The sequence below is a fragment of the Zalophus californianus genome, chromosome 5 (genome assembly GCF_009762305.2).
Source record: "Zalophus californianus isolate mZalCal1 chromosome 5, mZalCal1.pri.v2, whole genome shotgun sequence".
Lineage (NCBI taxonomy): Eukaryota > Metazoa > Chordata > Mammalia > Carnivora > Otariidae > Zalophus > Zalophus californianus.
In genome coordinates, this window is record NC_045599.1 from 90,190,634 (window position 1) to 90,206,150 (window position 15,517).

Sequence of the window (15,517 nt, forward strand, 5' to 3'; positions counted from 1 at the left end):
AAAGGCAAGATGGGTGATGTTAGGGAATAGGAGAGAGAGGGGTCAGGTTCTGCCTCCTCTCCCCCTACTATCCAGTAGGTGCAGAGAGCTAAAGGAAAAGTGACTCTGGCCACCAAGTAGAAGAGACAGAGATTGATCACTTGGACCCTAAGTCAGCATTGGGGTTCCTGAGGACCCACTGCAGGCTAGACTCTGCAGTGGGTGCTGGGAGGTGTTGGGGCACCAGCCAGCACGGCACCTATAGAGCTCCCAAGTTAGAGGGAGACATTGCAGCGACATAAATTACAGTAGAATTTACATTCATTGAATGCTTGGCACGCAGTGCTAAGGGTGTGAGTGCGTGACCCCATTTACTTCTCACAACTGTGGAGGTCAGAACAATTATTATCCCATTTTACTTGCAAGCAAACACTCAGAGGGGTTAAGTGGCTTGTTCAAGATCACTCTGCTGGGTGATAGAACCCACCAGCAAACCCAGTGCTGTCTGAGCACGCAGCTGTGATGCTCTGTGTTGTGAGCACAGCAACAAACTCTGCTATGGGCAGGGGGGTGGGGGCTGTGTCAGGGTGGGCTTCACACAGGAGGTGACATCTTAGCTGGATCTTGAGAAGTTCAAGAAGTATACCAGGGAGGGGGAGGGTACAATTCATTTCAGGCAGAGGGGAAGAATCACAGCATGGTATGTGTGAGGGTGGGGGGGGGCTTGGCTCAGAGTTGGGTGTGGGTCTGACCTGGCAGGTTGGGGTCATATCATACAGGGTCTTATCATACATTTTGATGATTTTGATGTTATCCTATAGGCAGGTACTTTCTTACAGACCATTGAAGGGTGTTGGGCAAGGGAGTGACATGGTTAAGTTTGTGTTTTGATGAGTCTTCTGGGTGGGGTGGGGTGGTGGGGAGAGGATGGAGAGAGGGAAGATGTGGAAGCTGGGAGACCAGTGTGTGAGGAATGGGAGTTGCCTAGCCAAGGAGAGAAAAAATGAGGCCCAGCTTAAGGCAGGACAATGGTGGAGGCAGCCAAGGGTGAAAGGGGGTTCTGGTTTTGTCTTGACTCAACAAGGCCTGGGAAGTGTCTGTGTCCAGGAGCAATTCTGAGTGGCATCCTGTCCCACACATGGCTTGGCAGATATTAGGAACTCCCTCAGTGTTGGTGGGATGGCCAGTGGCAGACCTTGGCCCACCCATGGGAGTTGGCTCCATGTTGGCATGCCGCATCCCGAGGAGCTTTCGGAGAAGGATGGCCAGGGGTGTGGGGTACTGCGACCAGGCTGGGACACCAGCTCCAGGGGTTCGTTGCAGAGCTGACTTTGAAGGGCAGGAGGGGAGTGGCCCTGAATCTCTGGGGCCAGCCCTGACTCCAGCCTCAGTTGATTTCTGGGGTCATTTCCAGTGTCCCGGCCAGCAGTGAGGGTAAAATGGAAGATTTTCTGGGGCCTCTTGAGCACTGCAGCTCAGCTCCCTCTCACCTCAGCTGGTACCCCATGTTGCCCTGGTGATGCCAACAGACAGAAGAGGACAGACAGACCAAGAGTTGCTGTACAAGGTATTTTCTTTGTTGTCATGGTTGGTTTGGTACATCTTAGCATCTGCGTCATACAAAGGGGGGAGCGACAGCCATGGCTTTTGGTCAGGTTCAGGGGGCATGAGGGGGTGCCCCTCCCCTCCCCCCAGGCACTGACACATTTAAAGAAAGCAGAGCAACAAGGACACAGCACAGACGTGGGAAAGGGATTCCCCCGCGAGAGCAGGATGGTCGTCCTCACCTGGGTCTCACTAGGACCCCCACCCCAGGGCCAGCACAAGCACCTCCCAATCTCTCCCCAGGGAAGAAGGGGGGCAGCAGGAGCAAGGAGGGGAGTAGGGGATATGTGGGGGGAGAGATGTCCTCAGGCCGGGGAGACATATGTCACCTGAGCCATCTGATCCCTAGCTGCCTGTCCAGTCAAGGGCCTGCAGGACCCTAGGATGGATGGAGCAGCTCTGCCAGCCAGGTGCTGGGGGCTCTTATGGCTGGGGTTCTGCCCATTCTGCTGTAGCCAGATCCTGTAGGGCAGCTTCTTTGCCCACCAGCTGTCCCACCTGAGAGGAGCCTGGGCTGCTGAAATACTTATGTTCTCTCTCTCTCCCTGCTACTTCCTTCCCAATCTCTCTCCCTCTCTGTCTCTCTCTCACATACACACACACCCCTACTTAAGAGGGTCTCTTGACTTCCTGCTTGCCTTTGGAGGAGACCCCACACAGTTTTGCCAGTAAGGACACCTTCCAGGAGCTGAGGCTCTCCATGTGCGCAAGTCCTGGCTCACTGCCAGCACCCAGCATGGGTGATCCAGAGAAGCTCCCAGGCATGCAAGTTTGGCCGTGGCCTTCCCTGGCAACCACGCATGCCCACATCAGGTGGTGCCCACTCCCTCGCATCTCATTGTTCTCACCATGTACAAATGATTGCTCCTTCTTATTTCCCTAGCTGGAGAGTGTCTCTCTGATACGCTGGAAGTGTGTGCTGAATTCTGGGACTGCTCCCTCCCTGTCCCAGCCTCCTAAGTGTATCACACGCACACTGCCCCATTTATGTGTGGCACACCCATCCCCCTCCCATCCAATGGGCCACACACCCCTCCCACCCCAGGTACCTCATGTGAACATCCCTTCCCTGCTAGAGCACACCACACACATATTTTGTTGCCCCTCTCCCTCCACATGAGTGTGTTGTACACAGCATCTTCCCTGGGTCACAGGTTAGCTGCTTTCCACAGTCAGGTCTGTATCAGGAATGACAGTCATCATGTCCTCCTGGACATGACAGTGATCACCTGGCAGTGGTTGGAGGCAGGTATGCCCCATGCTGAAATTCTCCCTTGCTCCCACCTCCAGGAAGACCTCTAGTCCTGCTCTCGGGAGTAGGCCTGAGGAGTCTGGAGGAGTCTAGGCCATGCACCAGACTAATCCAGCCAGCCTGGAGGGTACTCTCAAATGGGGAAAACCCTGAGCCTGCTCTGGGGGTGCAGAGGGGCTGTGGAGACCACCAGGGACATCCTCTGAGGGCCCCGGGATATCTTGCCTGGCTGGGTTCCTCTGCTCATCTGAAGCTTCCTGAGCCTCGGTCTCTCCTTCCCATCTGGCACCCTCTGTGCCCTGGCACTACCTTTGAGATCTGTGGGCCCCTGTCAAGGGAGAGACCTTTTTGAACACTTGGGATCCACATCTGGGTGGTGCTCACACACAGGATCTGGGGAGGCCTGGGGCCCCTGGACTGGGCCCTGCCTGTCTCTATCCCAGGACCCCAGGGCTCTAGAGAATGACCATCCTGCCCAGGAAAAGAGACACAGACAAGCAGACAATAGGGGTGCGAGGTGGCTCCCCATCACAGACACAGGCACAGACACAGGCCCCCTGGGTAGGGGGCAGGACACAGGGGCATAGGGGAGGGGGCGGGGGCGGGGGAGAAGGGCAAATCCAGGGAGCTGGAGCTGCTGAAGCCCTGCTCCCTAGAGAAGGGACAGACCAGGGGATTTTTCTGGTTCCCTAAACATATGGATTGTTTTGTCTCGTCTTTAAAGTATTGCAGTCTAACTGATATGGCTTTAACTATTGGAAACGGACAGAGAAGACACATGTCTCTCTCTGAAATAAAAGCATAAATCCACTAAAATGGAAAACCTGCAGAATGCAAACTGGGGTCAATGGGGCAGGAGCTTTGGGGGCAGGCAAGTCGCCCCCTCCCTGGGCCCTGCTTTTGGGGTAGGCCCTGGTGGGGGCCCAGCATGGCTTCTTGGAGCACTGCCAGGGTCAGTCACAGTGGGCTTCTGAGGACCTCAGGCAGGAACCCCCCAAGGGCGGGAGGACTCTAGGCCAAGGACAAGGTCTCCTGTTGGATGTGGCCACCCGGGACCAATGGTTTGGGGGCCGAGGGGGGCATCTCACCTATGTTTGTCCTCCCAAAGCACACATCCTGCACACAGCTGCCTATTCAGAGCCACGCACATGCGCACAACAGTCTCAGCACCTCTGACACTCTCTCACACACATACTTCCACCACATCTAACACATAGCCTTCTCTCCAGACACACATGCCATTTTGAAAACACATGCAGACACAAGCTGCATGTGCAAACTCTACCACACGTACAAGATGGCTAGAAAACAGATACGACACAATCTCAATTCATACACACCCCCTCAAACAAGCACACATACACAAGGCTGCCTACCATACCCGATCTCTATCTAACACAGGAGTGTGATTAACATACACACACAATCTCAAGACATACTTACACTCTAACGACACACTGATAGGTACAGTCTTTGGACACACAATTGCCCATGCAGCCCCTACCACACACACTCATGCATGCATGCACACACACTTTCCTCTCTCATTTGCTCCCCAGTTCTACACAACTGACTGAGCAGGAGGCCTTGACAGTTTGGGGTCGGGGGGAGCAAATGTCATTCACACATCCCAGAGGAGAGTTTGTTCTTGGCCAATGAGATGAATGGACAGATGCCTTCTGTCCAGTGGGAACTGGCTTCTCCCCAAAGCCTTGGGGCTTTGGCCAGAAAGGGTCCTCCTGGGGACCATGGGGCCCTGGAAGCACATGGACATGATGGGGTGGGAAAGAGGGGTGGATAGAATGGGGGCAGCTTGGCTGTACCAATGGTGGTCCCATGGCATGGGCCATCGCTGCCCAATGGCTCCAAGTGTTTTCTGGGGGTGCGTGGGCAGCCCCTTGGCTGGGCAAACTGGGCCCAGCCTGGCAGTGGGGCCCCAGGACCCAAGTGGAGGAGGGGGAAACAAGGGGCTGCTCTACCCTGGGGCCTCTCCACAATGAGTTAAAGTCCAAAGTGGATCCATTTGGAGGGACTGGCTTGGCAGGGCCTATGCCTCTTCAGGTGGGGGTTGGGAGAGGAGTGCTCCTGGGCTGGGTGCCATCTCAGGGGGAGGGAAGAAGGAGAGCCCCAGCCTCCTGCCCAGACCTAGGCCTGGCCAGAATATGGCGGGGGCCTCTCGGGGCAGGCTTACCCTGACTCCCTTCCTCAGAGCCAGGCCACTTAACGCCCCTGCCCTGACCTGGAGGCCCACTGTAGGTCAGAGGCCAAAGGTCGGCATGCTGGGCAGGGCTGGAATGTGTCATTACTTTGGCTGGCTGGGGACAATGGTCCTCCTGGCAGTGGGGTGCATGAAGGAATGTATGGGGGTTACCACACTAGCATAGAACTTAGGCTTCTGGAGGGGGCCTGGGTTCAATGCCACCTTCTAGGGGGAAGCTGCCTTCCCTTTTTCAAGCAACTTGAAGTGAGGTGGGGGCTGGATGCCCTGGGATGAAGGGGGTGTGAGGGAGTGCTGAGAGGGAGGAGTCCCTGGCCAGGGAAGGGGGGGGTAGAGGTCAACTGAGGTTTTCCCCTTCAGAACTGAGACTTAACAGAATAAAAGGAAAAGAACCAAAAAAAAAAAAAAAAAAAAAAAAAAAAAAAAACAAGTGGAGTGGGAACAGGGCAGGAGGGCCGGTTACTTCTTGAACATGTCCTGCAGTGGCCCCGGGAGGTATTTGAGCACCGTGTCCAGGATGCTCTCCTCCTCTTCCTCCTCCTCGTCTCCGCAGCCTGCAGGGATGGCCTTCTTGGGCCGGGTCAGGCTCCCTTCGCAGGGCTGCTCCAGGGCTGCCTTCTCCTCTGCCTCCTTCTCTTCCTTCTTCTTCAGCCCGTACTGGGGAGGAGGAGAGCAGAAATGAGCACGAGTGGGGCAAGGAGAGAGCCGGGTAGGTCTCAAGGTCATGCAGGCTCAGCTGGGGCGCTAATGGAAACTCCCCAAGCCTCAGTCCTCTCATCTGTAAAATAGGGATAAGGATGCCTTCCTTATGGGATTGTGCCTGTCCTTAATGGGTGCCCCATAAGAGTCCGTGCATGGGGTTTCTTTTAAAATTACCTGCCTGTAATAATTTCTCTGCTCTTCTGAAATCCCCCAAGATTTGACATCTGAAAGTCCTCCCCTATGTTTGGATGACAAAACTTGATTTGAGTTAATGGGAGGCTACTTACAGCCTTGATTTTTTGCAGTGATGAGACTAGACATGTACTGAACTGTTTGGCCTAGGGTGGCAGCTTCAGACCCATTGAGAGTGACATGTAACCGTAACAGGTGCTCAGGGCACTACGGTACTTTCCAAAAATTCCCAAATTCTGGATTGCAAACATTTGGTTTCCACTGTCTTGGGTACAAGATTGTGGACCATAGCAGCAAACCTTAGGGAGCACTTCTCATGTGCATTATCTTATTTAATCCCCATAACGCTCTTTTGAGGGCGCTGTTCCTGTGACACTCGCTTTACCCTATGAGGAGAGTGGCGCTCAGAGAGAGCTAGGTGTAAAGCGAGAGGAGGGATTCAGGGGAGCCCGAGGCCGGGTTTTGGGGGGGTACCGGCTTGACCTCGGTGCCTTCTACTCTCTGGGCAGTTGGGAGGTGCTGACCTTGTCTCGGATCTGCTGCCGGACCTTCTCACGCTCAGCCTCCATGCGCGCATGCTTGGCCTTACGCTCTTCCTCCTGCTGCCGCAGAGCCTCCTGTCGCTCCTCCTCCTTCTTCTGCGCATCTGGGTCCTTCTCCTCCTCTCCCCCCAGCATCTTCCCCATATCCTTGGTGGCCCCTATAGTGGATGGGTTAGGGAGGGAGGGGGGGTCAGGGGGAGACAGGGCTAGGGATACAGGGGCCTGGTGCTCTGCAGACCCCTCCCAGCTGGGTTGGGACCCAGGTTGGGGAGTGAGGGGTGCTGGGCTCGGGCCTCACCTCCAAGGGCCTGCTTCATGACGAAGTCCATGATGCCAGCTCCAGTTAGCGTGCCCTAGCCCACAGCTGAGTTTGCATGCAGGGCTCCTGGCAAGGCCTGGCTCAGAGAGATGTGTCAACCTGCAAAATGGAGTCGGGGATCAGACGTGAGAGGCCTCTGCACAGATAGATGGCAGCCTCTCCCTGGTTCAGGCCCCAGGCCCCGTCAGCTAAAGCCAAGACCCAATGCCCTGGTGCCCATGGAAAGGAGGTGGAAAGGGGTTCTTTCCCGAGGGCTTGTTGTAGGCCAGGCACATATGTGTGGTCACATATCTCCAGATTCCGATTGTAAAACCTTCATCTTGACCATATTGCTTTAATTTGGTTGAAGCCAAGAGTGCTAGAAAGAACTCAGGCGTGCTAGAAAGAACTCAGGTGTGCTAGAAAGAACCTGGAATTTGGAGTCAGGCAGACAGACCTGGGTTCTCATGCCTCCCTCATTCCTTATTTGCCATGTGACATTTGGCCCATTACTGAACCCCTTTGAGCCCCAGTTTCCTCAACTATATGAAAGAGTGGCAGTGCCTCTTTCCCCAGGGCTACTGTGGACACTGGGGACAATTTCAGCCTGGGCCCCACTGGGTCAACCCCGAGATGGGATGAGCACACTTAGGGCCCCAGCCAATCAGAGGCCGGTTAAAAAAAGAACAGTCAGCTTGGATGAACATATCCAGACTTCTGAAATTAGACAAATGGAGAAATAAGTTACTTTTATTGCAACAAACATATAAATTTTTTGTTTTATAGCTTCATATTGATTTTTATTTTGAATTACACATGGGGGGTGGTTGGAGACATGATAATCTTCTTGGGGCTTGGGGCCTTTAAAGTATCAAGCATGGGCCTTGTAAGCACTCAGCTTATGTTAGTCCTCCCCTTCTCTCTCAATTACCTTCAGTTTTTATTATATATTTTTGTTCTTTTTTTTGCCCTCAGAAGGTTTTCTCCAAAGAAATTCTTAATGGGAATCTCAATATGCAAAATACATAGAAGTGGAAGTATTCCAGTGTTAGTGGGGAGGGGTAGAGAGCTTGGAGCTTCCGTCCACTGTTGACCTCCTTCTATCTTGTTCCCCCCACATCCCTGAGAATTTGAAACCTGATATAACTCTTAGATTTCCTTTCTACTTTCACCATTCAGTTTCACTGGTTTTTCTCATAGACAAAGCCATTACAAATCCCCTTTTGGGTGTGGATGGGAACATGCATGAGCTATCCAAAGTGTGATGTAGTCACGTGCGTGGGGCCAGGCCTCCCCCTGCCCCCCCACCGGGCCCGTCAGCCCACGCAGCCTTGGGGTTTTTATGATTTGCTAGGAGGAAAAAGGGAAATGGTGGCAGAGAAGCAGGCTGGATATCACAACCAGCTTGAGTTCAAGGTCACTGGCTGTTTGTTGATGATGGATTTTCCTCATTTCTTTCAAAATGAGAAAACATATCAGCAGACTGAGATCTTTCTATCAAATGGGGCCCGAGAGTTTATTTGAGGACTTCTACGTGATCATACCACCTGACAGGTTGTTTGGAGGAGGGCAAATCATAATGGAGTAGAAAAACATCGCCAGGGGCTTTAGCATCAGACACACCTGGTTAGAAGTCCAGGCTCCAATACTCCCTGCCTGTGGTCCCCTGGGAAAGCAGTGTCCTCCTTGCCAGTGAGAGGAGTATTAAGCCTACCCTTGTACTGATGTTCAAAGAAGAGGAGGTACTGGTCAAGTGCCTGGTGTGTAGCAGCTGCTAGTTAATGTTGGCCGTTGCTGACCATGTATTTGCAAGGACATGCAAAAAAGGAGAAGGATTTCCAGGAAATGCCAGAGAACCCACCCTGACCCAGAATTCTGAGTTTGAAGGCAGCTCAGCTCAGTCAATTAAGATGTTTTCACTTGATTCAAAAACATTGTGAAGAGACTACATTTCTAAGAACAGGAAATGAACAATTCAAAAATCAAATGATTTCAGGAACTATTGGGTTCCTCCTCTGTGTTTCCACGCAGCTCAAGGAATTGGCAGGTGGTGCTGGAGGATGCAGGGCTCTAATTTGAGATGTCTCAAATTGGTCCACAGGGCACCTGGACTTTAGGTCCAGCCTCATTCCTAACTTGCTGCTCTGGCAAGTCTCTTTCCTGGACCAGATGATCTTCTGGGTCCTCTTCCCAGCGGTTCTGTTGGAGCAGTTTTGCAGCATCTGAACTGCTGGCCACCCCCTTGTGCCCTCAAACCCTTCTCCTGTCTTGGTTTTGTGACTCAGTGCTTTCGTCTCCCCCATCTCCTACCATACTCTCTCCTCTCCTACTGCTCCCTCTCCCCTCCCCACCCCAGTTTTGCTGCCTCCTCTTGTTCCTTTCCTTTCTTCAGTAAGTGTGTTCCCTAGGACTCTGACTTTAGCCTGTGCCTCTTTTTCCTCTCTAATGTTTCCCTAGGGGACTCATCCTTTCTTGGGCTTTAGTGATACCTAGACATCTTCTGTGGGCTCTCAGACCCCTATATTCATTTATCCAACAAGTTCCAACTGAGCACCTACTATGTACCAGGCCATGTGTTAGGCACTGGGGGTATAACAGTGAACAAGACAGACAAAATCCTGCCCTCATGTAGATTATATTCTGGAGTGTGTGTGGTGTGAGTGTGTGTGTGTGTGTGTGTGTGTGTGTGTGTGTGTAGGGAAATAGGCAATAAATGAGTCAAGAAATACACTTGCCTTCCTCTTAACACCTCCCTCTGGATATCCCATGGCACCATTCAAAATCAACATGCCATCTCTCTATCACCACACCATCTCCTTCTCCGGACTCTTCTGCTTCTAAGCATTCATTCAGCAAACATTGATTACTACCCCTCCCCACCCCCCCATCTGCAAAGTACATCTACTCAGTTGAGGGCCGAGTCTTCTGGATACTTACATCCTTGTCACTCTAGGTGCCCCCCTTGTTGAAGCCTGCTGGGATTATTTAGCAGCATCTTGGGTCCACCCCAGAGTCCTGCTGCGCACTCCCAGCATGGCTATCTCAGCTCTCCAGTAATTTCTTGTTCATCCTGTTGAGGCTTCCCTAACCAATTTCTCAAGGCCCAGTGTCATCCTACCCTATCCCCTTCAGCAGGTGACTTTTCTCCCAGTTCATGTGGCCCATTGGAAGGCTTGTGGGCTCTGGTCAGGCATACCTGACTCTGATCCTGAATCTGCTACTTTTTAGCTCTGTGATGGTGAGTAATTGACTTAACCTCTCTCCCTTATACAGTGAGGATTATAATACCACTTTGAAAGGTTAGAAATACTGTATGCAATGTGTTTGGCACATGGGGGGGGGCTCAGTAAATGGTGACTATTATCATTATCAAAATGATTGATGCCAGCTGGTATGAGCTCCTGCAACCTTCCTTCCTAGGTTCTGAAGACGAGGTCCCCCTCCTTCCTCCTGAAGTTAATCTATCTGCCTGTGCTGCAGATCTTCTCTCCTTACACCTCCTCCTTGAGCCTTTCATGCTCCCTCTTCCTCACATCCTCAGTCTCTTCTCTATAGGTCTCTTTATCCCCTTCCTTCTCTAGCTCTTGCTCTGAACCACCTTTCCCTTCATCTCTGCCCTCTACCTTTGTGATGAAGGGGTCTCCAGTTGGTGTCTCCACTCCTTCACCGCTGAGTCAGCCCTGCGGCTCTGTGAGGCAGAGATCTGCCTCTGCACTGCCACCAAAATTGCCCTCATCAGAGTCACCAGAGGCCTCCCAGTTGCCAGACCCTGGAGTGTTTTCACAGCTCTCCAGCTCTCCCATCCTTCTGTAGTTGATGATGGCCCTATTCTCTTCCCATCCCTCTTCCTGGATTTCCTGACTTCTATGAGAGAGTACTCCTGTGGTCTTCAGATTCCTTCTCAGACAAGTCTTCTATCTGTCCTTTGCTGACTTCTTTCCTTTAAAATGTAGATATTCCCCAAGCAATCTCTCTCCCTCTTCCCCCCTCCTGCTGTCCCTCCTTCCCTCATTGTCTCGCTTGGGAATATCACCTAACCCTATTGGTTTATGCCCTTTTTTATTCACAGACACCCCCCCCCAACTTGCACATTTAACTCTCTGCTGGATATTGCCACATGGATAATGTCAGATTCAATCTGCCCAACAATCAATCTCACCCTTGTTTCCCTCACCCAACCATCTTCTAGTGTGCCTTGTTCCAATCGCCTCAGCTGAAAACTCTGGAGTCAGTGATTTCTTTATTCACTCAGTCACTCAGTCACTCACTCAGTCAGTCACTCACTCACTCACACTACCAATATTCTTTGAGCATCTCCTCTGCCAGGTACTATTCTGGATGCTGGGCTGTGGCAGGGAACAAGGGAGTCACATTTGCTCTCACAGCATTCAATTAGCTGGGAAGATAGACATTGGACAAAAGACCACACTAGGAACTGGTGAGTTAAAACTGAGATGGGGTGCTGAGAGAGAAGTCCGGAGGCTGTAGCTTCATGGTGCATCCTGCATCCACACCCTCTTCTCCTACGGCTGCTAATGTCTTGGTTCAGGGCCTCGAGGTTCTGGATTTGTGCATAACCTCTACGTCTGTCCCTCCCTCAGCTCTCATCCATCCTCCATGTGGCTGTCCAATTAATCTTTCTAATGGGCAGATTTGCTCATCAAACACACCCTGCAATGGCTCCCCATGGCCTCGTTAAACTGACCACAGTCCTTGTGCTGACCTTCAAGTCCTGCACAGTCTAGCACCTGCCTGCCTTGCCATTCCTTCCCCATCCCTCGCATGTGGCTCTGCTTCAGCTATACCCCAACGCATATTCTATTCAAAAACCACTGGGCATTTGTTCATGCTGTTTTTACAGCCTGAGATCCTCTTCACCTCCTCTCTGCCAGTTCAAATCCTAGCTTCACTACTTACCAAGTGACCTTGACCAAGTAGTTTAATCTTTTCTCATCTGTAAAATGGAGACAATAATACCTATGTCCAAGGCATGTTGTGAGCATTAAATGAGATAATACAAATAAAGTGCTCAGCCTAGTGTTTGGCACGTAGTAGGTGCTCAGTACCTATTAGCTGTCCTCATCATCACTGTCAGCAGTAGCAGCAGCAATATTAATTTTCAAAGCTCCCTCTTAAACATCACTCCCTCTATGAAATATCCCGGATTTCCTGGGTGAGATGTGATGGTGTCTTCCTCTTCTGAGACCCATGGTACTTTCTAGGGCAACCTTGCCTGCCTCCAGCTCAAGTGCTCTGTCCAGCTATGTGTCTTTCCCTTCCTGATCACTCAGCTCCTTTCAGGGCAGGGCCTATATCTTGTTCATTTCCGTTATCCCAGAGCCCATAACATCTCCTGGTTCATGGTAGAGCCTCATGACATATTTGCTGGGTTGAATTTAATGTGTATCAGCGAGTATGTGAGTATACGCATTCAGAGTATGATCCTGCGTGTCTAACTCTGAACTTAGGCATCGTGTGAGTCTGCGTGAGCGTGTGTGCAGGCGTGTGTGTAGATATTTTGCCATATGCCCGTAGGAGTGCTGAGGTCGGGCAGGTTGCATGCAGTTGAGGATTTTGGACAGACCGCCAGGAGGCGCTCCTCAGCGGTTCTGCGGGAAACCTTGGTCTATCCCTGCGCGGGAAGGGTGGTGGTGGTGGTGGTGGTGGCTGTGGGGTGGTGGTGGTGGTTGTGATGCTGGGCTGGGGGAGGGGAGACAAAAAGGGGGAGAGGGAGGGGTGCTACTGCAGCACGTTTTCGTGCCTTTAGAGCATCCAGGACCTAGGACACATCTTCAGCTTTCCCTTCCCGACTTCCTCCAGCCTGTCCCAGCCCAAAGGCAGCGGAGGTACCTCCTCAGGCTTGGCCTTCTGAGCCCCAAGCGGTTTCGGGACTGGGCCCCGCCATCCGACAAGCAGATTCGGGCACCTGCAGTGTTTGTCCTTGTGGCTGTTTTTCTGTTCTTATGGCTCAAGTCCAGGCTATATTTACCGCAACTCAATCCAACACTCATTTGCTTTTCACAGGGGACCCTAAGGCTAATGGCGGTGGCAGAGACAGGGGATGTCCCTTTATCCCCCGCCCCACCCCCACTCTACGCCCCTGGAAAGGAGAAGCACTGGGGGAGGGGAAAGGGCAGTGGAAGATGGGAGGGGGTAGGGAAACAGCTCCCTCCGAAAAGCGAAAGTGGCGGGGGCTTCGCGGTTCCCCCGCAGTAGAGGATAAGAATCCTGGCGACCCTCTCCCGGTCCCCTTCGGAGACCAGCACAGCCAGCAGCTCTGCCCCGGAGCTCCCAGTTGGCCACTGAGAGCGCCCCTCCCCCAACACACAAAGCTCCAACCCCAAGACCCAGCCAGGTATCAAACTTTGATGGGGGAGGGGGCAGAGTGGGGCCCGCGAGGGCCTTAGATGGGACGGTAACTAATGACCCTAGGCAGAGAACGTGCGCTGGCCAAACCTCGGCTGCTCCTCCTCCGAGGACAAATAGTCCCCTTGGTCCCTCACCTCCAATCGACGTTTTAGGCTTTCCTCCCCTCCACCTTCGGCCGGTCCTCCCCCCTCCCGGCGCCCTCTGACTCACTCCGGGAGCCGGAACCCCTTCGGGGGCGGCTCCCTCCTCCCGCGCGAAGAGGGCTCTGGAGGGTTCCAGGTTAACCATAGCCTGAAGTAGCTTAGATCGACGTCCCCCCCATCCCCAACCCCGTGAGCTCGAAGTTGTTCTCTAGGTTCAGACTTGAGTCTCCCGCCGCCCTCGAGGCGGTCCTGGCTCCCCGGGAGCCGGGCTGTTTCGGGCTTCTGCCCGGAGGTCTCCGGGTCGGGGGATCCCACTCCCCGTTGCCAGTTTGCTTCTGCTTCACTGCCTTCCCTCCGCCCGCTCGCTTTCACCCTCGCGGGGAGCTGTCCTTTCAGCACCACGGCAAGCGCGCCCAGGAAGGTCCCAGCTGCTGCCGCGCAGCCGCCCTTTCCGGCTCCCGGCCAGTCTTGGGGAGCTGTCCCCTCGAAAGCCGTACTCCCCAGCCTCCCAGGCTGCCCTGCAGCCTCACAGCGAGAGCCGGGACCCTGTTGTCCACAGCCCGACTCCGCCCTCCCGGCCCGTGGTCAGCACCGACCTGGCGGTCTACGAAACCGTCTGAGCCACTGCAGGGCTCCGGGCGTACTCAGCGAGGCGGTTCCTTCTGCTATTCCAGCTCCCGCCGCCGCCTCGTGCAACTCCACCAGGCTAGCTGGGGCCGTGGCTGCTGCCGCGGGCGGCTGCCGGAGGCGCCCTCCAATCACGCCCCTCAGCCAGGCCCTGACGTGCTACCGCTCCCCTTCCAGATGGGAAATTCAAATCTCTCTCTCTCTCTCTCTCTCTCTCTCTCTCTCTCTCTCTCCCTCCCTCTCTCTCTCCCTCTGCCTCTGCCTTTCCTTTTCCTCTCCCCCCATCTCCTCCCTCTCTCCTCTCTCTTCCTCCTCCCCCTTCCTCTCCCTTTCCCATTCTTCCTCCTAATCCCCTCTCTTTTCTCTCTCCAGTCCCCTTCCTCCTCCACCTTTTGCTGTCCCCTCCCCACAAGACACCCCCCCCCGCCTCCACACCCCCCCCCCCGCCAATTCCCCCCTCCCTGCAGCCACCTGTCCTGGTCAGAGCTCTTAAGACAACAAGCTTGGTGCCTCAATGCACTGAGTGGAGGTTGGAGGGCTCTTTAAAGCAAAACTCAAAGATCACCTGTTCAGGAAAGCCCTCCTGCTTCCTCGAGGAAGAATTGGTCACACTCTTCTCGGGATTTCTGCCACCCCTAGACACACCCGTTTCAGAGGCTCTGGTTCCTCTATTTGCTTGTCTCTTGCCTGTGGGCTCCTATAGGACAGGCCACCATCAGATCATCTTTACAGCCCCTCAGCATCATGTCCTGGCACAGGATTACTCAAGAAACACTGATGGATCATGTGGGTAAGGCCCCACCAGGGGGTGAGGAATCCTTCGTGTGGACCCTGAGGAAGAAAACTGCTGCAAAATTCAGTGTAAAATTCACTTGCCAATGCCTTGTAGATCTGATATACTGTGAAGAATAAGGAATCCTTTCACAAACTTTACTCTAGAAGCCTATTTCTTTCTCTTGTATGCCCAGGGAAGAAAAGGGACCTCCAAGAGGCAGGGCAACATCTGCCCCCATCCCCCAGGACTTTCCGCCTCCTCCCACACTCATTTCTCATTTTATTACTGCTCCTAATGAGCCTCTCCATTCTGCCTGCCATCTTTTGGCTCTAAAATGCTTCCTTTAATCCAGACCAATGTGTAAGAAAACGGCTTAGGAGAGGAGGGGCCTTGCATCAGGCCTTTGAAAGATTTGCAGGAGTTTATGCATCAATCAGGGTTATGTCAGAGTGGAGATGACTTCTGCCTCTGTAAGGGGATGGCTTCCTTCCAAGGAGGGAGCAGCAAGAGCTGCAGAGGTACAGGATTTGGGAGAGGAAGGAGGTATGATTTTGTTCCAAAAGGAGGGGACTATTCCTTTGCACAAATTCACAGCAGAAACCTCAAAGCAAGGGACCTCCACAGGTCAGAGGCCATTCGTAGAACCACCCTCCTCGCCTGTAGAGTCCTCTTCTGTGGCTCATCTCTGTTCTCCCCTTACAGGCTATGGGGCTTGGTATAGGGAAGGCCCTTCATTTATGGCTGAGTTCTGTTTAACACTGTGTTGGTCCATTAGCACGCTTATTTTTAATTTTTCTTTCCTTTCCTGAGGCAGA

At 53.2% G+C, this 15,517-nt stretch overlaps 1 protein-coding gene across 2 annotated transcripts in view; it reads right to left on the bottom strand.

The window, feature by feature from the left end:
• Window positions 1-1,514: 1,514 nt before the first annotated feature.
• The window catches only part of CPLX2 (complexin 2), an 82,788-nt gene continuing 68,785 nt past the window's right edge, over window positions 1,515-15,517 (bottom strand). The window contains exons 1-4 of one of the 2 annotated variants that reach the window (XM_027607116.2): window positions 13,897-14,149; window positions 6,789-6,908; window positions 6,473-6,648; window positions 1,515-5,711 (exon numbers count right to left, since the gene is read on the bottom strand). In XM_027607116.2, coding sequence (XP_027462917.1) covers window positions 5,514-5,711; window positions 6,473-6,648; window positions 6,789-6,819 — 405 coding nt within the window. In that variant the 5' untranslated portion in view covers window positions 6,820-6,908; window positions 13,897-14,149 and the 3' untranslated portion in view covers window positions 1,515-5,513. Of the gene's footprint in view, window positions 5,712-6,472; window positions 6,649-6,788; window positions 6,909-13,896; window positions 14,150-15,517 lie in introns of those variants that run through there. The other variant, XM_027607117.2, reaches the window with a different exon arrangement.